This window comes from Homalodisca vitripennis, unplaced genomic scaffold, assembly GCF_021130785.1.
Source record: "Homalodisca vitripennis isolate AUS2020 unplaced genomic scaffold, UT_GWSS_2.1 ScUCBcl_1127;HRSCAF=4363, whole genome shotgun sequence".
NCBI classification, from domain to species: domain Eukaryota; kingdom Metazoa; phylum Arthropoda; class Insecta; order Hemiptera; family Cicadellidae; genus Homalodisca; species Homalodisca vitripennis.
Genome location: NW_025777243.1, coordinates 7,621 through 31,912, shown reverse-complemented (window position 1 = coordinate 31,912; position 24,292 = coordinate 7,621). Strand labels below are relative to the sequence as shown.

The following is a 24,292-nucleotide window of genomic DNA, read 5'->3' as shown; positions in this document are numbered from 1 at the left end:
CGCACACAAGAAATATAAATATAAAGATAATGAAATTCGGTAGTTTAGATAGGCTAATTAGAAATATCAATAATTTGATTGCGATGTTGGCCGCTCATTATAACTCAGCCTTTAAATAACTATAATCTAATTCAGTTCGTCATTTTAGTAGTTTAGATAGGCTATTCAGAAATATCTATAATTCAGTTGTGATGGTGGCCACTTATTATACTTCAGCCCTATACGGAATACTTATTTAGTATTTTTGATAAATTAAATTCTGTTGGCCAGTTCTGATACTATACTGTAATTTTAAATAACTATAATGAAATTCGGTAGTTTAGATAGACTATTCAGAAATATCAATAATTCGATTGTGATGGAGGTCACTTATTATACTAATTAGCCCTATCGGACAATCGAATCTAATTTGTTTGTGTACACTCCTGAAGGATTAACAAAAAATATTGTACATTCAATGGCATTAACGATAAATTAAGTTGTAAATTGAAAAAATATACCTGTTATAAAGTAGTTTGTTTCTACTTTTTACCTTCAGATTAAGTTTTCATTTAAAACATCCTCTACATTTCACATCACTCATGTTATACTCACACACTATCGGTTGGTCGAAGTGTGATTAAATGTACATGTGATAAAGTTAGATATTGTAATAACTTTTTAATATACATTTTTATCAAAACAACCCAGATTGTTACAGATTAATCAAAGTTTAAAATTTTCGAATTAAAGACGTGTGTACAGGACAACGTCTGCCGGGTCTGCTAGTATATATATATATTTCTTGTGTGCGTGTGTATGGGGCAGAACTCCTCCTAAACGGGTGGACCAATTTTAATGAAACTTTTTGTGTGTCTTCAGGTGGATCCGAGAATGGTTTAGATTCACAATTCGGTCCAATTTAAATAGTTTATTTAATTAATCTATATATATATATATATATATATATATATATATATATATATATATATATATATCAATGCAAATGTTTGTTTGTATGTTCTGTTATAACTCTGGAACCAATGCACGAAACATCGTGAAATATTGTACAGTGATTCTACATGTTCCTGGAAGTAACATAGGCATACTTTAAAACACTGTATGGGTTAAACATCCACTGTCGAATGTTTTATTTATATTTTATTTATGTTTTACCTTCGGTCCGGCAGACTGCGCTACGACACGTAATGCAAAGTGAACTGATACTGAAACAGCTGTTAACACTTTTAGCTGAAGTTATTCAAAGAGGAAAAAACATTTGTTTAAATTTAAAAATTTAGAAAATTATTATTTTAAAGTGCTTGATCAGTAGTGTAATGCAGATTGCATAGGAGGCGTTATTGTCTAATTTAAAATTTAGATTGCACCAATGATCAATAAACTATCTAATGCAATGAAAATACTATGAAACGCCGTTATAAAAACCACCTCATTGTACAAAACCGTGAATGTTTGCGCATAAGGTAATTAATTTCGTTAGATCGAAATATAAGTCTGGAAATATCTTAGACAGACAACTAATTTTAACAGACCGAATTTGATTCTTTTTATTTTAATTAGTTTATCGAGAATCATCCATATAAAAACACCTAGCAAACACCACGAAAGATAGAGGCAGGAAATATGGTACATACCTTCGTAATGCGCCCAAGAGGCTCACGAAGGAACGACTATCAATCATCCCAAGAATGTTTAAAATCTGATAGAAAATGAATACGTGAATATAGTGTAATGTTTTTCAAGAGGAAATTGCGTGCGAAGCCGCGGGAAACTGCTAGTGTTTTAATAATAAATTGTTGTTGATGTTGGAGTGTTTTACATTGGATCCGGCAGACTGCGCTACGACACGTAATACAAAGTGAACTGTTACTTTTTTTTCTTCTGGTTTGCTCAAAAGAGCAGGCTTCGTAAAAGACATGCAGCCTCGTAGTTCCATAATATATGTTATTCCAATTTTTTATTTTTATTTATTTATTTTTTTATTCAATGTTAATGGAGTGGGATTTACATTAATGTTGTGTGTTTGTTAGTTTTAAAAGAGGAATGTGATAATTAAGGGAGTGAATTTAAAGGACAGGGCTTCTTTTGGAATCTTCATGGCCAGGGGTCCATCAGGCCAGCTTCCTAATCCGAAAAGATTTGGACTTCGGTTTTTTTTATTTTGTTAAAACGTTCGGATTGTTTTTATGTTTAAATGTCTTTTTTAATTTTAACAAAAATGTTGCTAGTTCCTTATATATATTTAAATCATTGGTTTTAAGAACATCCTTTATGTCATAGTTTACATGTTTGAACTTACCTGATATTAGTTTAAAACATTCTTTTCTGGCATATTCATAATGTGGACATTGTAGTACTACATGGTTTATTGTTTCTTCTACACCTAAAGAACAGTTTAAGCATAATAGAGTAAACAATTTTTTATTGCAAACAACTTACTGTTAACTCTGGCATGCCCCAGTCTCAATCGAGATATTGTGACGATTTCCTTTCTTAATAGTTTACTATTTTTAAACCAAGAAACATAACTTACCTTTTTAAAAATATTTTTATACCAGTGAGCTTTTGGAGTTAATTCAAAGATTACCTGATAATGTTCCATTCCCTTTCTTTTTCTTGCTACTTTAAAGTCCTCCAACGGGACATTAATTTCTGGAATTTTTACTTTTGCATCCCTGGCTAAATTGTCTACTCTTTCATTAAAGTCCAGTGAGACATGTCCTGGAATCCATACGAATACTATATTTTTATTCAAGGCTTTCAACTCATATACTATGCTTATAATTAATTGGTTTTTACTCTTATCTTTACCATAATTAGATATTGCTGTAACAGCAGCTTGAGAATCTGTACATATAACTACGTTATCATATTGGGTTTTATTGATAAATTGCACTGCTTTATGTATAGCTATTAATTCGGAACTATAACTAGACATATATTTGCTAAGAGAATACAACGCAGTGGTATTGGTCCGAGGAATCAGGATGGCAGCGCCACAACCATCGTCAGTTTTGGATCCTTCAGTATAAACATAAACATAACCTAAATATGATAGTGACATTTTTTCTAACCACAATTGTTTTTAGAGTTTCTTTACTCGTATTATTTTTACTTACTTCTAAATTTGGTAATCTAGTATCGCCTTTTATACTATTTTCTTCCCTAAATAAAGGTAATTCAAAATCCCAGTCATTTTTAAGTCCTTCAGTTTCCATGATGTTAGGCATCATTTCAGTTACATTAATAAATGACTTTATAAATAAGGGTAACTTTTTATTTTGCCAATAATCATTATTTTGACTTAAGATATTTAAGTAACACATATTTCTAAATGCTGGATGACTGTTTTCTAAGAGTATCTTATATACTAAGTTATCTGTAAGAATACTTCTTCTGATACCCAATGGCATCACAGCGGCTTCAGCTTGTAGGGCTATAACTGGTGTGGAGCAAAAGGAGCTTAAGGCAAGTCTGAGTGCCTGATTTTGAATTAAATCTAGTTTACCCAAATTACTTTTTGATACATGACCAAACAATGCACAACAATAATCTAATTTTGATCTTATTAGGCTTTTATATACTTGTATGGCGAAATTAGGGTTGCAGCCCTTTGTTCCACAAACAATAGACTTAATAATATTAAGATCTTTAGAGCCTCTATTTACTAGGTCCATAATATGTTGTTTAAAGGTTAATTTATGATCCAGTCTAACCCCTAAGATCCTAACATTATCTCTAATTGGAACCAGGTGACCATTAATTTTAACTTCAGAATCAGAATATCTTTATTGTCATTTGTCAATATTACAATTGCTATAGACAACGTCAATATAACTAATATAATAAATAAAAATGTTATAAGGCTACTTAATTTATTTGAATGTCATTAACTGATATAATATATTGAACTAATTCGTACAGTGAATTTGTCAATTTAAAAAATGTAACTGTAGTATTAGTAAATACATAACAAAATAAATAGTTGAAACAATGAATTAAATTACAACTAATAAACAACTCCATTCCAGGTCTAAGGAAGGTAACAGTTCGTAGCAAAAAATTCTTCAAGGGAATAAAATGCCTTACTTATATAAGCCAGTTCGACAGTTTAGCTGCAAATGGTTGAAGTTCTAAGCTTCTAAACGTTTGAGGTAATTTGTTAAAACATTTAATTTGTAAATATTTATGGCTAACTAATGTTTTCCTAAGTCTACAGGAAGGTGCAACAATATCCCGAGCTCCCCTAGTGTCATAATCATGAATTTCATCAAAACAGATAAAGTCTTCAAAATTCTCCTTTACATATATTAAATAGTTTGCAATTTCCATCACTCGGTCACTTTGTGCTTCCACTTCTTAGAAAACTTTGCCAGTAACTAAAAAAGAAGTGTCATCTGCATGTAGAATAGTCTTACATGGAATATTGGTTGGCAGATCATTTATATACATAATAAACAAGAGTGGGCCCAAAACTGACCCCTGTGGAACCCCAGCAAGGACCTCCTGAAATGAGGATTCTGAACCGGACACTGAGACTTTGTGTAATCTGCCACAAAGATAAGTTTTAAGGAAGTGCAACGGTTTATCATCAATACCATAGTATTTCAGTTTACTCAGTAGAGTTTCATGTGATATACTATCAAAGGCCCTACTGAGATCCACAAGAGTCATATTAACATATTCACAGTTCTCAAAGCTATTTATGATATTAGTTACAACTTCATTTAGAGCTTTAGTTGTAGATCGACCAGGACGAAAGCCAAATTGGCTATTACTTAAAATGTTATATAGATCAAAGAATTCTAACAGTTGGTTCTTAACGCATGACTCCATTATTTTTGAAAACACAGATACAATACATATTGTTCTATAGTTGTCAATACATGATTTATTACCTTTCTTAAAAAGAGGTATACTCCTAGACTTTTTTAAGCAATCTGGAAGTTTAGAACAGTGAAATGAAAGATTGATCAAAAATGTTAATGGCTTAACAATAGCATCAGCAATAAGTTTGATAACTTTGTTACTAAAACCAAACACATCTTCACTGTTAGAGGGTTTTAATGATCTTATTACCTTAAGTACATCAAGCTCGCTGACATATTTCAAGTAAAAGTTTCCTGGAGGCTGTTCAACATTACTTAGAAAGGAAAAATGACTAATATTATTCTTATTAATTGCCTTAGCACTATCAACTACATTTTTCCCAATGCCAATATAATAGTTATTAAATTCTTCAGCTGTAATAGGTGGTATTGGATTTTCCCGTTTATAGTAATTACCAGCCTCAGACTTTATTATTTTCCATGCAGCTGAACATTTATTCTTTGAATTTTTTAATATGTTCTCATTATGCAAGATTTTTGCTTCTTTAATTTTACTCCTGTAAAACTTCTTTTTGGCAATGTAACACTTCTTAAGTAATATATTGTTTTTGTAATGAGGAATTTTTAGCAAATCCTGTAACATAATTACCGTGCTTCTCATTTTTCTTAAGCCACTGTCAGACCAAGAAGTATTATTCTTACTTTGATTTCTCTGTTTAACATTTTTAGTTTTTCTTGGACAACTGTTATTGTATACTATTGATAATTTACTTAAAAAATAATCATATGCAATATCTACATCTTCTATGTTATACAACAAGTTCCAATTTAATAAAGAACTTATTTCTGTGAACTCTTGCAATGTTTCATCACTTAGCTTCCTATAAGAGATTTTAACGGTTTTGGGGAACAGTAAGTGGAGCAGTGAATTCAAAATAAACAATAGAATGGTCTGAGATTCTCTCCTTCCATAAGCGGTTTTTATACAAATTATTATCTAAGTCTGTAGCTATATTGTCAATACAACTGTTATTTCTTGTTGGGAGTTTATTTACGCAGTAAAGATTGAATGATTTTAGAAGGTTTACAAACATTACAGTGTCTTGCTCTCCACTCTTTAGAATGTCAATATTAAAATCCCCCCCAATACAATTTTACATTTAGGCTTTTTTCTTTGAATAAAGCATAAGAGATTATCAAGATTAACCAAAAACATTTGGCACATAGAGCTAGGAGTCCTATATACAGATATAAAAATTACATTCCAAATATTTACATGTGCACAAACAGCTTCAAGTAAACCAATTTGGGTTAAATGGGCGATATCAATTACTTCAAAAGCAATATTGTCATTAACAAGAATAGAAGCACCTCCATAAGCATTTTCTCTGCAAAAGGCAGCAGCTAAACTAAAACCTACAGGAACATACAAGGAGACTTCCATTTTGTGCAGCCAGTGCTCATTAATAAGGACAATGTCGCAATTGGCTTCATCTAAAATAACAGCTAACTCATTTAACTTGTTCCTTATTGACTGGATATTTAAATGCATGATGCGTACAGTTTTGGTGTTATTTGATTTCAAATTAACCAGTTTGTGACTTAAACTAGACTTAAAATTATATACAGAATTTACATCATCACTCTTGTTGCACACTAGGTCATCAGGTGTTCAACTTGTTCAATATTGTCTTGTCTTTTCCTTGAAAAACATACAGTGTTGCATTTTGATTCATTAAAATATAATTGTAGGCTATCAAAAGCAGTAATCAGTTTGTTTAGTGCACACTGTAAGTTTTTACTTACCAATTCTCCTTTTTTGTGTGAAAAGTATATGACTATGTCATCAGCATACTGCAAGGACTTTATTTCATTGGGTAGACTTACATTAGTTTGAGAAATATATATAGCGAATAACAATGGTGATAGCACACTACCTTGCGGAAGGCCCCTTGTTGTAGTCCTGGATAAAGATATATAATTACTTGATACATTTACCTGTCTGTCAGTTAGCCAGCTATGTTACCTTATAAATTTACTGGGAAAATTAAGTCTAATCATTTTATTGCATAGCTCAGGAATATATACATTGTCATATGCTCCAGTGATATCAAGTGAGGCTACCATGGTTGTCTCATTATATGTTTAAAGCTGTTAGAATATCAGACATAAAATTTACAAGGTAATCATTACAGCCTCGTTTTCTCCTAAATCCATATTGGGTTGAAGTGATCACTCTTAATTTTTCAGAGATCCATTCTAGCCTATTTTTTATCATTGTATTCGTTATTTTAACAAAACAACTAATTAAAGCTATAGGCCTATATGAAGTTTCTTGTAGCTTATCTTTAGTTGGTTTAAGAAGGGCTATTACTTTGACTCTTTTCCATTCTTGCGGAATATTTGATATTCCATTCTAGATGTCGTTAAAAATACTTAACATAAATTCTAGTGCACTATCAGGTAAATACTTTATCATTGTATAACTTACCCCATCCATTCCAGGAGATGTATTTCTGGTTTTAGACTTAATGGCTGTTTCAAAGGTTATTTTAACAAAACTAGTGTCTACTAGAGATCCATTAACTCTTTTTTTTTAGTCTTTGTACGTCTAAAATAGGGTACTCACATTTTGTCTCTTGTAGGATTTCGTCTTCTGCAATATCTCTTTCAACAAATGCTACACCTATTGTATAAATTCTAGTTGTTGGTACAAATACATTGAATTGGGTCAAGTGTACTAATGTCACTATATTATTAGCCGCAAGATAAGATTTACAGGTTATAACTAAATTCTTACCTGCTCTGGTGATAAAATCAACATCGTTATGATGGGATTGAATTATTTTGCCTACACGAAAAGGATTGATTTTTTGTTTATTTTTGTCTTGAACAATTACTTCAAAATGACCAACATTCCACTCATTATACAGTCTGACAATATGTTGTTTTTTATTTTGTGAAAATTCTGGTAAGGATTGTCTAGTTTAATTTGGCTTATTACATCAATAGAGTCATAAATATTTTCTGTCTGATCACGTTTTCTTTTATTTTGTGTGTCTCAGTTACGTCCATGTTAAGTTCAGAGTAATTATGGTCAATAATAGAACTTACCGCTATTTTGATCTCGTCACCCTCCGCATTTTCAACATTCATGTTGCCTGGGTTGGCTCAAGGCCGCACTATACACCAGGCCGGAGTCACCCCCTCCACTTAGCGCGCCACGTCATCGCAGTGGCCGGCCGCATCAGCTGAAACAAGCCGCACGGCGCACTGGCTGAGTAGCTCAAGGCAACACCAACCATTCCACCCTGCGCTTGCACGTGATTAAGTGACTGTGGTTATTTATTCCTAGTTTGGATGATATGTGTAGTGTCGCAACTGTTGTATTATTTCGCTTGTTAAACCACATACACCTAGTGCTTATTAAGTTGACAGTGTGTAAGTATGAAGGTAAAAATGTATCAAAATATCTAAATTGATCGTATCGTTAGATTTAATTACACAACTGTGAATATTAAATATGCCTACTTCCTGCTGTGTACCTGGATGTGACAGCAATTACAAAGATGACGGTAGAATTGCAGTTTTTAAATTCCCTAATGATGTTAAGTTTAGGCAACAATGGCTTCGTTCCATTCATAGAAAAGACTTTGTACCAAGTAAGAGCTCGGTAGTATGCATCAAACACTTTGGTGAACGTTATCTTGTAAGAGAAGACTCAGTAACTAGGCCGGACGGAAGTGTATTGACAGTAAAAAAGAGACCGAGTAAAACTTACGCCGGATGCTGTGCCAACTATTTTTAAGAATCAGCCTTCGTATTTGTCAGTAAACTTGCCCCAGCTAAGAAAAACCCCGGAAACAAGAGAAAATGAAATTTTGAAACGTCAAGAGGGAAAAAAAGAAAAATTGGCAGCTTTAGATATTATTATTAGTATTAATGAAATAATAAATAAATATGACAAAAGTTGTGATTTATTAAAAAACGATGTATTTTTATATCAATCTAAGGATAGTGTACAATTTTTCAATGTGTCTATAAAAAGCAAGGGTAACTTGAAAGTATCTAAGTGTATCAGTATTAGTGAATGTCTTTCTTGCACTGTTTATTGTAATAATATTGTGATAAATACTCATCCTAAGGTTGCAAGAATTTTAGGTGGTTAAAATATTTTAAACTCTTGGGAAAAACTTACGTTTCTGTTGAATTGTGTATTTGAAGAAAATGTTGATTTTGTTACAGAAAATAGCACAACAGAAGAACACATTAAAATAATAAATAACTCAATTGGCATTTTAATTACAGAACATGCTGACAACACAAAAACCACAACGAGACTGATGTTTTTTAAGGAACAGATTAATCTGACTTTTAAGGAAAAAGTTAGCTATTGTATAAATACTCTTCTGTGGTTTGCTACTGTATTGTTTGCTTATCCTGCTGCTTATAATTACATACGAGCGGCAAAGATATTCACTATGCCACACCCAAAATATCTTAGTAAGTACACGCTTAACAACACTGGATTAGAATCTGGGCACATTAATTACTTATGTAAGAAAGCAAGCCTTCTTAATGATAGTGAAAAAGTATGCTGTCTTTTACTTGATGACATTTATGTAAAACCACAAGTTAAATACTGTGCAGGTAAAATAGAGGGGTTGGTTTCTAAACGACGATAAGCTTGAACTTGCGAGTACTATACAAGTTTTTATGATAACTTCTATTTTGTCAAAATATAAAGAAATCGTAGGTTTCCTGTCAAAAACTTGAATACAGATACTTTGTTCAGCCTAACTAATCAAGTTATAAAATTACTCACTGACTTAGGTTTTAGAATAACATGTTTAATATCCGATAACAATAAAGTAAACAGAAATGTATTTGTGCGATTTTGTAATGGCCAGTTGATGTCTAAATTTTGTAACCCATACTGTGAGTCACAAAATATATATACTCTTTTTGATCCAGTCCATTTATTTAAATGTATAAGGAACAATTGGCTGAATCAATGTGATAGCAAACAGACATTTACGTTTCGAAATTTCGACAATTATAATATTAAACAAACTGCATGTATATCTGACTTGAAAATGTTACACAAGAAAGAACAAAATGAAAATGTAAAATTAGCACCTGCTTTGTCTCTGAAAGTTCTCTATCCCACTTCGATAGAAAGGCAAAATGTTTTACTTTGTTGTAAATTATTTGACGAAAAAAACATTGCAGCTCTAAAAAATACCAATATAAGCTCTAGTACTGCTTATTTCATGGACATCATTTTAAAAATGGTGGAAAGTTGTGAATGTAAAACAAGCTTATAAATGGGTAAGATTTAATGATGAATATTACAAGCCAATTAACTCAATGACAGACAAAACCAGTTTATATTTAGAAAAATTTTGTTCATGGTTAGTTAAGTGGAATAAGATAGAGATTCAAGGAGAAAAAGTAGGTAGTAGGAATGGTAAATTATCTAAAGAAACTCAAGAAGCTTTGTTACATACGACAAAAACTCTGTTAGAAATAGTCGAATTCTTAACTAAGAACCTAAAATTGTCCTACATCTTACTAGGAAAATTTCAAGCAGATAGTTTGGAAGCACGTTTTGGCCAATTTAGGCAAATGAGTGGGGCCTGCTATAACATTTCAGTAAATCAGGTAATACAATCTGAAAAAAGTTGAAAATATTAAGTCTCATTAAATTATACTCTGCAAAACATTCTGAAATATGTATATCAGATATATTCTCTCAGAACGATGATTTAGAGAAATGTGAAAAAAGAAATTGTTAATCCAGTTTTTGACGAGTTTCAAGTAGATCTGAATGAAGTTATAGTTACAGAGAATGATATGCTAAGTTTAGTATATATTGGTGGTTATGTAAGCCATATTATTTTAAAGAATATATCATGTAAATCGTGCAAAGAATTGTTAACCCTTGGTTCTGACTCAAATTGTTCTATCAGTCCTTTACGGAAGGATAATGTTTACTTTAACTTAATTGATAGGGGTGCCTTGAAATACCCCTCTGATTTCATTATGCAGGTTATTGTTACATCGTTTAAAGTTTTTAAAATTTGTTTATCTGATAGATATGAAAGTAAATTTCTTCTGAGAAATAATCAGAGAGTAGTATTAAAACAGACTATCTTAGAATTTTTGGCCTTAAATGAGAATGAAAAGTGTAACAGTTGTAATGTAGAAAAAAGTAAACTTACAGTACAATTCATTTTTTCATTTTGTAATATTCTTTTGAATAATTACTCCAGATCAGCAACTGATTCAATGAAAAGAAAACAGTCTGAAAAGAATTGTAGTTTAAAAACAAAATCTAACAAAAAGAGAAAAGTTTCTAAGTTAAGTTCAAACTAAAATGTACAAAACACTAAACAAAATTGAATTTGTAAAATTTTATTCTAACAAGTAACAAGTATTGTTTATGTTTATTTGGTATTTATAATTCTTTGTAATATCTGATGATACCTACATACACTGTTTTACTAATATGTCATTTTTACCTTTGCAACTTGTGAATACCTACTCAAAATAAGCATACTTTTATAAATTAAAATAAGTTTTTTGAACTCACTTTTAATCTTCATTTATATCCCAACTTCCCAATATTGAAACAAATTAATAAGTCTTTTGATAGTTTAAGCCATCAAGTAGCTTTATAAACAGCATGAAGTGAAATGTTCTAATTTTAGTACATGTCTTTCAAATCAATTTTATTATTTTTATACATGCCGAAATAAGACAATATTGCCACAGATTTAAAGAGGATGATGTAAGCTTTAATTTGATATAACATACATAATTTTACTCCAGATTTTAAGCTGTCAAATGACAGGTTGTAGGTTGCGTATTTTGCATTGAATGTAACGGCTGCTCCAAGCCGGTACGGCTTCTACTGTGACGTCACAGGTGGATGGCTCCGGCCTGGTGTATAGTGCGGCCTTGGTTGGCTAGACCTGCAGACTTGTCAGGTCCAGCCGTAACAGGTTTGTGAAAAGGTTACCTCTCTCTTTTGATATTTTATAGACTAAGGATATGTTTAAAATGTATAATATAAACTAAGAATTTCACTGATACAAAAAAAAAAATAAATGTTAACTTTTTACATACTTAATACTATATTTACCACACAGTGACAAACAAGGGATGGACACTAATCTCACGAGGCTGCAAAGAAGTTCTTTAACAGTACGTTGACTACCAATCAGAATGATGACGAAACTCGAACTGTACTGTTACTTAACAGCTGTTCTGCTATTAATACTTTCAGCTGAAGTTCATCAAAGAGGCAGAAATATTTGTTTACATTTAAAATTTAGAAAATTGTTATTATGAAGTGCTTGACCAGTAGTGTAATGTAGATTGCAAAGGTGAAGTTTCAATAATTGTTCTATGTAAACATTACAATATTACAACATAGCCATAATGTTTATCTATCTTAATTCCAGGTTGTCCCGACATCCGACAGTTTGTGCTGCTATCAAATTTGTGTGTTTTTTTGTAACATCGTGTAATTATTGTGCTAAGTGCTAATAATTAGCAATTAGCATAATTACAATTATTGTAATAATACATTAATAGAGATTGAAGATGTTTGAAGTGCATAAAAAACTATAGTTATTTATTGAAGTTAAAGTTCAAATTAAGTAGCATACAAATCACATGTGTGAATAACTATTGTTAATAGTATAGGAAATTGGTTTTAAATTAAATTCTGTTGGCCAGTTCTGATACTATACTGTAATTTTAAATAACTATAATGAAATTCGGTAGTTTAGATAGGCTAATCAAAAATATCAATAATTCGATTGTGATGGTGGCCGCGTATTATACTTCAGCCCTATAGGGAGGACTTATTTAGTAATTTAGATCAATTATATTCTGTTGGCCAGTTTCGATACTATGCTGTAATTTTAAATAACTATAATGTAATTCGGTTAAAAATGTAATAGAGGTTATCCAGATATAAAAATAGAAGTTTTAGTAAACTATACTTTTAACTGAAATTCCTAGTAAATATTAGGTGTGCAGCGATTGATCAGTTAATTTTTAACTGCACTTGCACATGCGGGGTTATTATAATTTAATTATTATACACTTCATTCTATATGGCTTTGTTGTACCACCATCTCCCTGTATTTTATAAGCAATATGACTTTATAACAACAAACTATACATATATAATAACTTACAAGAAGGAATAACAACAAATTAACAATATAACTAACATAACAATAACAATATTAATACATAACAAATACACTTATTTATAACTCAACTGTCATAGAACTTAATTTTATACATTCTAATAAATATTTAATATTTTATTGCAACCTTTCAATAAATAAGCATTAATAAACAAACAAGCTAAATTAACAATATAAGTAACATAACAATAACAATTAGTACATAACAAATAAACTTAAATATGTCAACAATCATAGAATTTAATTTAATAACATTATAATAAATATTTTTACATTTCACAGCAACTTTAAATAACTTAAATAAACATTAGTAACCAAACCAAAAATAAACAACAAAATATCATTATGCATTGCAAACCATGGCTTTGATTGTCCTCTTCAGAATTGGCAAGGTACTGCCCCGGACAACATTCAGAACATTTGAATATTTATTAAATATTTCTAACAATTTATAATTCAGTTGTTTTCTGGAAATTTCCCGTTTATAGAATGGCATAACCAGAGTATTTGTAACGGATGCTCGAGTATTTCTGAGAAAACCCTTATTTTCAAACATTTCTTTATTGTTCACTGTATACATTAATAGAGAAAAAACATAGAGTTGCTGTAAATTTAAGATGCCTATTTCCATAAACATATATTCCTAACAGCAAATCTCTGGATTAATTGTAAGGGCATCAATATTGTAGGATAAGTTCCACCCCAGTGTGTGTGTATAGTGGCCGCTTATTATACTTCTTCAGCCTTTAAAATAACTATAATCTAATTCAGATCGTCACTTTAGTAGTTTAGATAGGCTATTCTGAAATATAAATAATTCGATTGTGATGGAGGCCACTTATTATACTTCAGCCCTATAGGGAATAGGTACTTATTTAGTATTTTAGATAGTCTACATTGTTATACATTTTTATCTAGAAGTAACTTAATTAAAATTACATATTCTGAAGTTAGATATTGTAATAACTTTATAATAGACATTTTTATCAAAACAGCCCAGGTTGTTACAGATCAATCAAATTTTAAAAATCAGAGACGTGTGTACAGGACAACGTCTGTCGGGTCTGCTAGTATATATATATATATATATATATATATGTTTATATGTACACAAATGTTTTGATTATGGTGGTTTTGAATTTTGGAGGTAATAAGAAACAATAAAAAAATCTCTCGGAAATTCCGTCTTGTGGATCATTGCAATATTTACATTTCTATTAAATCTATCTAGTTCTAACCTCGAACACGAGACCTGTTTGTTATAATGTTCATAAAGTCATAACAATCGCCTTGAATTATAAGATGTCATACCTATGGCGTTATGGGACTTCTAAAAATAAAGAACATCTCACTCGCTACTATCACTCCACTCCGCTCAAATTAATAATTTAATAGTGTCTCAAATATTTTTGCTCATTTATATATAAAAACTTAAATTCTGTCAGAAAAAATAAGGCCTCTAAAGGAATAAATGTACCCTTTGCCGCTACTCTTAACCCCTAATTCGCATGGTAACAAATAATAAAACATACTTTATATTAATTTTTATTATAAACAAATTGTTATTAAAATAATATTTTTTGTTTTCTTACATTATCCACAGTTTACAACAAAGCATATCTGTTTCAGGAAACATGACGGCAGAGAGCTTCCCTGAGTGGTTAACTGCCGATTTCTTTAAATCCTGCCTCGAGTCCGACAAAGAGAACTTTGGTGGGATTACTGTGACAAGTCACGAGCTCGAGTGTGCCGTCGCTCCTGGGAACAACTATGGGAGTAATATAATCAGGGCAAATATCCGGTATAAGAAACCCAACGAGCAGACTGCTGAACATACAATATCCTTAATCTTAAAAGCACCTCTGTCTGGAGATTTGGTTGTAGTGCAACAGATGGGAGATGTCTTGCACCAACTGTATCGCAATGAGATAAAGTACTATTGTGAGTTTATCTCTGAAACGTACAAGCTTCTTAAACATGACGTAGTCCCTAAACATTACAAATCTCCAAATTCATTATGCGTGGTAATGGAAGATCTTAGTGTATCGGGGTTTAAAATGGTTGATCGTCGCAAACTGCTTGATTTCGACCACTGCAAACTTTTCACAGAGGCTTCAGCTAAGCTTCACGCTCTTGGAATTGCTGTGCACAGAATTAATCCTGAATTGATTGAAAGTTTTGGTACGGAAAGTATTGCAGTAAATGAAACATTAAAAATGTCTATGCCTAACTCTCTTGTTTGTATGGCTGCTTATTTGGAAGATAAACCGGGCTACAAAAAACAGTATCAAGTTATCAGAGAAGCCAGTGAGAATGATGTATTTTATACTATGTATAAGACTATGTTGGACGATTGCAAATCAAAAGCTCTTAGAACTATAACACAAGATGATCCGTGGTGCACGAACATGATGTTTAAATATGACGACTCGGGAAGAGCTGCGGGAATAAAAATCTTGGATTTCCAGTGTGTGAAATTGAACTATCCACTACTCGAGTTTGTTATGTTCTTAGTATCAGCAGCCAACATGGAAGTACGTGAACATAGGTTAAAGGACCTGTACAAAATCTACTGTGACTCACTGAATGGCAATCTCGCACAACTAGGATGTCCTGAAAAGTTGTCTATAGAAGAGTTGGAAACAGAAATCACTCATCTCAGTCCAGTAATTCTCCTTTGGCTTTGCGGTTTGCCTATAACTTTAACTGACTCTGCTGCGGATTTTGAAGAATATATAAGCGGCAGATTCTCATTTGAATCAGTCAAGGATAGCCGCTTCTACAAAACTAATTACACAGGCCTTTACTTTGACATGTATTATCCACAGATTCTTGATGTGTACGACAAGCTAGGCGTTTACGATTATATATCTGAAAAAGTTAGGGAGATAAAGTCTAAAGTGTAACATACTTTTCTAGGTTACTTTGATTTCTATGTATTTTAAATATCTATTGGCCTCTCGTAAATTGTAATGTACTTCTACAAATCTATACACACACATATCTATATGTGTTCTTCTATTGTATGCTCTTTCTTTTAATTTACAGAAATATAGTTTTAGAAGATGCCTTATAGTTTTTGTTAAATATTATTAAGTAAATATATAAAAAAAAGCATTTTTTATACTACTGTTTAAAAACCATTCATATTAATGTTCCCTGCGTAGGAGAATTATTGTTATATCCCAGTAAACGAATTGATTTATACAGTGAAAATATTCAAATGTTGAGCTGAGCGTACTTAGACCTGACCATAACAAGTCAACTGATTGAATTTTTACGAGATTGAAAAAGCAGGTATTTTGATACTAAACATATGAATAAATTATTTAAAAAACATGTCATAATACACTCTATTATCACGTTTTTACTTTACAAAATAAGTAATTGGTTATTAATTGATTTATGATTCAAAATTGAGTACAATAGTTCTGATTTGGAATAGGTCCCAAGTATAGATAAAGCAAGATAAACCTTTCAACCTTCTAGCAGACAATTATTTTTGCTTTTTATGATACGGTTAGAAATATCATAAAACTTATCTGCATGACATATTTTTACATTTAATTTTGAATTCGTGTGAACACGTGCTTAAACCAAGGACACAATAGAGTTCCTAAACTAGGACTTAATCTCTAACATATCTACAATGTTAATGTAAAGACAAAGCCATTTTTGTATGTAAATCCAAACGCCAATATAGATTTGATTGTAACAATAAATATTAAAAAGTACAAACATTTGTCTCCAGAGCTCCGCACTAGTTATCTATTTAAAACCCGTGGGATTACTTATAAATTTATTAATCGTTTCATATTTAAGATTTTTTAAATTTAATTATGACCATATGTGGTAGGAAAATGCATTCAATGCATTCAAGGTTACGATAGTAGGCAATAGTGTTTCTAAATTGGTCTGATGTTCTCTTTATAAGTAAGTTGAAAAGTAACCATATTAAATCATATGTTTTGTAACTATTTACTATACTGCTAGAGTACGCTACACCTTGTGTTGCGTAACAGGGATCACTGAGGTTGCATGTAACATTACTAGTCCAAAGTTTATTTTATTTGGTTACGATTCTACTTAGTTTGATTTAAAATTTATTTATCCTTCAAGTTTTCTCGTTTCCATTATAATTACTTATAAAAACAGTGTAAAATATTTGCTGACATTCAGCCAAAACAAATGGGTCACTATACAGCCATATGTAGAATGAATCTTCCGCCAAAACTTCAAGACAATAGATTTAATTCTCAAGATATCTGCACACAGATAGAAATGAAATTATGCTGGTCTCTGGAGGTAAGCATACAACTACTTAATTTAAACAAAATTATTTTAAAACTAAGAAAATATTGGTAAACATGTTAAAAAAATGAACAAATTATTAAAAAGTTTTTCGATGACAGGAAACAAAATAACTAATCTAAAAAATCAAGTTAATTACTTTATAATGGTAATTGGGATTAAGTTCTGGGATATTGATTGGGGTGGGAGAATATTCATAAGTGGTTTACACGCATTCTTAATATTTTAGTTTGTACATACATAAAGTATCAGGATGGGACACCGAACTGAATAATTTGGAACTGATAAATGATTACAAATGAATGAAACTAATTTGTATATAAAAATTATATGTATTTCCACGAAAGAGGTGTGTGTAATATTTGTTTAATAAGTGTTCATAGTTTCAACAATCAGCTGATACTACTTTCAAAAATATCTCCATCACTTTCATCATTGGGATTATGGAAACGCTTATACATTCTACTAGATATTTTGTTCTCTTCGTTGGAGTTGTAGTAGTCGTGATAACTGTTGGTGAATGCAATGCCTGCCCATCTGAAATAAACAAATAAATTACGATTTTACCAAATTTTGTTAAAAGAAGAAGAGGTAAAAAGTTATTTTTTATGTAACTAGACAATTGTTAGTAACAAAATAAACATTGTTTGATTCTGTAACTACCAATGTCCAGAAAGATGTGTGCTTTAAGTCTTACAAAGGTCTTTTACAAATTAACGTACAGGAAAGGGTTAACAATAAACTAGCAAGACAGAACGTTCAGTTGTATTAAGAACAGTTCTAAATTTTTCTTTCCTATAAATCAGTTAAGTTTTAATTCCCGTTCATTTTATTGGAATACTCTCACAGTTATCTTCTAGCGATGCGTCAAATAGTCACTAGTGTATTTTGCTACAATAAACGAAAATATAAATAATGATTTGTTTCAAGAACTGATGTAACAACTTGACTTTAGAGAAATATTGCCGTTGCTCGTCATAACTAAGATGAGTTTTATGACAGTCCTCGAATTTATAGTAAACGATAGATAGTAACTTTGTCTTTGGTATCTGCGTTAATATTTTAACAAAACTTTAAATTTTTTTATCTGGATTTTTTTACTCTGTAATTAGCAGGGGTTGCCAACAATATTGAAATAAGAAATTATCAAGCTTACTCTATGCTTTCCAGACTGTAAAAATTGAAAATAGTGGTAAATAAATTAAGCGTATGGTTGTTCTGTAATAGAACAATTTTTACACAGAAAAATAATTACATTTAACAGGCTCCGTCAATTAATATTATTTGTTTGCTGTAATGCAACTTTAGAGACCAATGAGGCGTAGCAATGACGGCCTTTTGAAATATTAATTGGCTTATATATGAACCACGGATCCTAGAATTTCCATGTAAAATTTCAGTATATCAGCTTTTACGTGATTGAGTGAAACACACTCGTCACAAACAAACACAAACACACACACACACACACACACACAAACACACACATTTAATATATTTAAATGTTTTCCACGCGTGCTGTGCCAAGGGCTTGGAATTATAAATTTGTTTTGGAAATGAAGGATTTAAAAAACATAAAACAAAGACAAACGATTTATTAGCAATGGTTTTGAAAGTTTGAGGGTGTTAAAGTGTAGTTTAAGCTATTTTAAATTGATTTAACAAATAAAATAAATTAAGTTAAACTTTAATTACTTACTTCCTTGTATGAATATTTATATTTTAGCTTAAATTAGTAGCCGTTACATTTTGTTGATTTTATTTAGTAAATAAAATCATTTAAAATTAGAAGAAATATAGTTACAATATTGTGTAAACTAACTAAATATATTCTAATTAAGCAGTATTTAGTTGAAATGCTCAAATAAAGCGAAATTTAAATAACAATTCGGGAATCAAATTTCAGAGCAAGTGCTAAAATGACAGCAACGAGTTGGTAATTTGAGCAGTGAAATGCAGCAATTAGCTGATTAATAATCAACAGGTTAAAACAACATTATTAAATCAATTATTCTATTTTAAGCGAGGGATGGCGTTCAGTAAAACATTTACTACTTCGTATTATGTTTTTTCACAACGAAATAAACGAAGTATTAAAATATTTATCTAAAAGTATCTTACTGTCGCATGTTCTTATAAATCTTAAATAAAATATTCATTTTTGAGTTAATGGAATTTTTTAATGTGTTCCCGTCGCCGTTTTGTAACCTAAGATGAATTGTTATGAATAAAAAACAGGTCTTAATTAGATTAAATGTTTTTAAAGTTAGAATTTTGTACTTTTATTTATTTTAAAGATAAATTTCTCCAATCACACGACAAAATCTATCGTAACTTTATAGATATCTGCAATCTCGTTTGCAGATAGACGGCAAACTAGGCAAGTTAGATCTACACTTGACATCTCTTACTTATTTTGACTGGAACAATAAAATGACCGGAAGGTTTGATAGTGTAATTTATGGACATCTTGTATATTTTATGTTCATTATAAATATAAACATGATTAGGGAATTAAAGAATACGACATCGTCACACATTAGATTATGAAACTCTCCAAGAACAAATCTAAGAACTGAAACCAAATATATGGGTTGCAGACGCAATCTCCTTAACTCCCTCACTTTATAAATATTCTATCTCTTAACGACATTGGCCGCCTTTTCCCTGGTCTCTCTGAACCATCTGAATCATTACCCATATTGATATACCGTGACAATGTTTTATCCTGAGTTAATATAATAGTTTTTTTAATACAATTAATTATTTTAAGGTCTTACAAAATAATTAAAACAATATTTTGTTTCATAACATTAGATAACTTATGTATATTAGTGTTAACTCGATTATGTATTTCTGTGTACTACAATACGTAAATAACTGTGAAAATGATAAAATAATAGAAATATGTTTGCTATTTATTTCCTGTACAGTTTAAACATGCTTCAAATGAATTATATCGTTACATCTCAACTTCTAAATATTTTAAAATTATAATGTGTATTTTACCCGACAAATCTTAGTTAAAATATATTTTTCAAATGTTACATATTTAATTAACATTAATATTCAATTTTTCGTGCATCTATTCGGCATACAATTTTTTTTGAATTCGCAATTAACTGAATCTGTGTGATTAATATACAATAATAATATTCATATGTAGTAGACCTAAAATACAAATACTCGTAAATGTGGCATTGAATCGATGTATTGATTGATCATAACTCACTCTGAGGATCACTGAGTATAATACTCTCATTTAGTTGGATATCAATTAAAAGTCTTAAGAATTGTAATTTTTGAATGTACATTCATGCCTGTGTATTATAAGGTAGTTGTAGAATAGCAAAACCCACGGTCACTGTTAACTTGAATAACAAGTTTTATACAAGTATTGTCACGGTGATCTGTCACTGTCACCGTTACTTTGGGGAATACTTTCCTTTTCGTTGGATATGTGAAACACCTCTATAACTTTTCCACTTATAAACACGTATGTAACTTTTTCCATCGGACTTCGCTTCTAATAAGTTACTATGTAAATCTAAAAGTTTATTTTTTTAAACGGATTCCAACTTTTAGTACCGCCAATTAATCTTTGTATTCTCATTTTGCGATTATTATTTATATATCAATATTTGCTAAAGTCTAAAATTATGGTGGATACTTTCTTCTGGCGGATATATAATTGTGGCTGAAATTCTTTTGTTAATATTTTTTTATTGACTAGAGCTAATGTAAACGGTTGACAGGATATTAGATATTTTACATTGTTTAATATTACAATTACAATGCATATTTGAAATAATTTTATCATTTTGATATTGATTAGTAAGGCTGAATATGAAAAATAAATCTTTTATTGATATGTATTGTTGTAACTATTAATTAATTTCAAACATAAATGTGTGTGCAGCGTCTAAAATCTGTCCCGAACACAGACTTGACTCTTGAAATCTTTCGCTGTCACATACTTGACTCCTGAAATCTTTCGCTGTCACATACTATAACGTTTAATCGGGTCAGGGATAGTTTATAAAAATATATAACCCTAAGACACCGGATAGAACAGTCGAGAGGGGTAAAATCCAGGGTTCGAAAGGGAGAGGTAGTTTCCAAGTTTCAGCTCAGAACCGAATTAATGTGAAACCAAAAGCCGAAGCAAATACAGCACCGATGATCAACGGATCAACATGCTTTCATCATAGCAGACTCGGAAACGAAAGGGAATAAAGGGAAGGCGTCAGCATTTGCTTTAGGATGACTGTTCCACTACCTAAACGTCCCCTAATACGACAGTTGTTAGTTCAACTGAAGCTCGAAACGAGGAACGCTGGAGCCAACTTACGACAAGCGACCCAGCGGCCAAAAAAGAGAAATGATAACTAAATAAATCTAAATGCGAACACTAGTTTCGCTCTCGAAATCACACATAGCTCGACTCGAGCTCGAAACTAAGGAACGCTGGTGCCAACGTACGTCAAGCAACCCAGCGGCCTCGAAAAGAAACGATAAACTAAATAAAAGCTAAATGTAAACACTAGCTCGCTCGAAATCGCGCCTAGCTCGCCTAGAGCTCGAAACTAAGGAATGCTGGTGCCAACGTACGCCAAGCGACCCAGCGGCCTCGAAAAGAAACGATAAACTAAATAAAAACTTAACTAAATTACGTCCTGCCCGATGCTTAGGAACGCTGGTGCCAACGTACGTCAAGCGACCCAGCGGCCTCGAAAAGAAACGATAAAATAAGTAAAACTAAATTAAATTACGCCCAGCCCGAAGCTCAGGAACGCTGGTGCCAACGTACGTCAAGCGACCCAGCGGCCTCGAAAAGAAAGGATAAACTAAATAAAATTAAATTAAATTTAACCTAGCCTGAAGCTCAGGAGCGCTGGTGCCAACGTACGTCAATCAACCCAGTGGCCTCGAAAAGAAACGATAAATTAAGTAAAACTAAATTAAATCACGCCTAGTCCGAAGTTCAGGAACACTGGTGCCAACGTACGTCAAGCAACCCAGTGGCCTAGAAAAGAAACGATAAACTAAGTAAAATTAAATTAAATTACGCCTAGCCCGAAGTTCAGGAAACACTGGTGCCAACGTACGTCAAGCAACCCAGTGGCCTCGAAAAGAAACGATAAACTAAATTAAACTACGTTCAATCCTAGTCCAAAATTCAGGAACGCTGGTGCCAACGTACGTAACGTCAAGCGACCCAGCGACCTCCAAAAGAAACGATAAATTAAGTAGAACTAAATTAGATTACTCTTAGGCTGAAGCTCAGGAGCGCTGGTGCCAACGTACGTACGTCAAGCGACCCAGCGGCCTCGAAAAGAAACGATAAATTGAGTAAAAACTAAATTCAAACTCTTCTTTACTAGTAATAGAATCTAATCCTATTCGTACTGATCTATTTTCTTGCTTACACTTTTATATCTATAATTATATTCTGTTAGCAGCTTAAGTACGTAATATCATGTACTTATCCTATCGTTAGTGACTAGGCAATTCAGGTAAAAGCGTGTTTTGGCAGGTAAATAAGTACCTACTTACTTGCACCTTATCGTGGCGTGTGTGGGGGCGGCGACTCCGACTCGACGACTTCCACTGCTAGACACCGACCGAAAGACAGCGACCGAGAGACAGCGACCGAGAGACAGCGACCGAGAGAGCGAGGAAGCCAGGCACAGCGTACTTACGTACTGTAGTACTGGAGTCGTCCGCTGTAAGGCGCTTCAGCCCTTGAAGCGAACTCCGGCGGATGTATCCTGAAACTCCACGTCTTACCCGGTCGAGCCGGACCCCGCCAGCTGACGTCTCCCGCGATGGTGTTGAGCTACTGGAGTATAATTGTAGGTGGAAGAAATAAAAAATCATAACATGTCATTAAACTAAAAAAATATTCTCCTCTCAAAAATATAAAAATGCCTTATTTAAACCCCCTATAAAAATGACATGTTACATCCCCCACCCACTTCGGGGAAACAAAACGAGAAAAAAGTTAAACTTAAGGACTCTTCTGAAACAACTGAAAACTGCAGATTGATTTCCATCAGTTGGATCCCGTATACGTTTTTACGTCTTTTACGTGGGCCGTTTGAGTCTTGTTCGTCGAGCGGTCTTTCAACTCTACGATATTTGGGCTTTTAAACCTAATTACTTCAAATGGGCCTACAAAACGAGGCGCCAGCTTCGATGCGTACGCGTCAGGAGCTGAAGACAGGGTATGGTGTCTTTTCCAGACCAATTGTCCAACACGGAGGTTATGATCTCGTCGCCTGAGGTCATAATATCGTGACTGCCTCTGGAAGGCACGGGCTAAATTGCGATGACAGCTTTGATAAATCCTTTTAAATTCTTCCATTCGTTGTTCGTGTCGTTCTTCTCGTGTAGTCGTTTCCTGGTCGACGGAGTACTCAAATGCAGGTCCACATATTGCTTTAGGCAGTCTCAGCTCGCGTCCAAAGTTAAGCATGGCTGGCGTGAATTTTGTCGATTCATGGTTCGCTGTATTTAATGCATACCTAAACTCACTTAGTTTAGCATCCCACAATCGGTGGTCCTCACCGACGAATTGCGAATATCAAGGTTTTGATGACGCGGTTAGAACGCTCTACTGGATTGCTCTGAGGACTATAAGGGGCCGTCAGTTGACAGTCGGACGTTCCAGTCCCTACAAAGATCCCGAAAAATTTTCGAAACAAATTGTGACCCATTATCGGTTATTAAAACGCTGGGTGCACCGTATCTGAACAAAATCATCTCTTTGAAATTCTTTGCCACATTAGCTGCTGTGGCCGATCTAAGTGGACTAAGTTCTAACCACTTGCTGTAGTAATCTTGACATACTAGTATAAACCGATTTCCACTCTTCGATCTTGGTAAGGGGCCGACTATATCTGCGGTAACCGTGTACCACGG

General features: G+C 32.4%; 1 protein-coding gene across 1 annotated transcript in view; it reads left to right on the top strand.

Moving 5' to 3' along the window:
• Window positions 1–16,132, top strand: part of LOC124371218 — a 28,951-nt gene extending 12,819 nt beyond the window's left edge. The window contains exon 2 of the mRNA XM_046829549.1: window positions 14,687–16,132. Coding sequence (XP_046685505.1) covers window positions 14,692–15,963 — 1,272 coding nt within the window. The 5' untranslated portion in view covers window positions 14,687–14,691 and the 3' untranslated portion in view covers window positions 15,964–16,132. The remainder of the gene's footprint in view (window positions 1–14,686) is intronic.
• The last annotated feature ends 8,160 nt before the right edge of the window (window positions 16,133–24,292 follow it).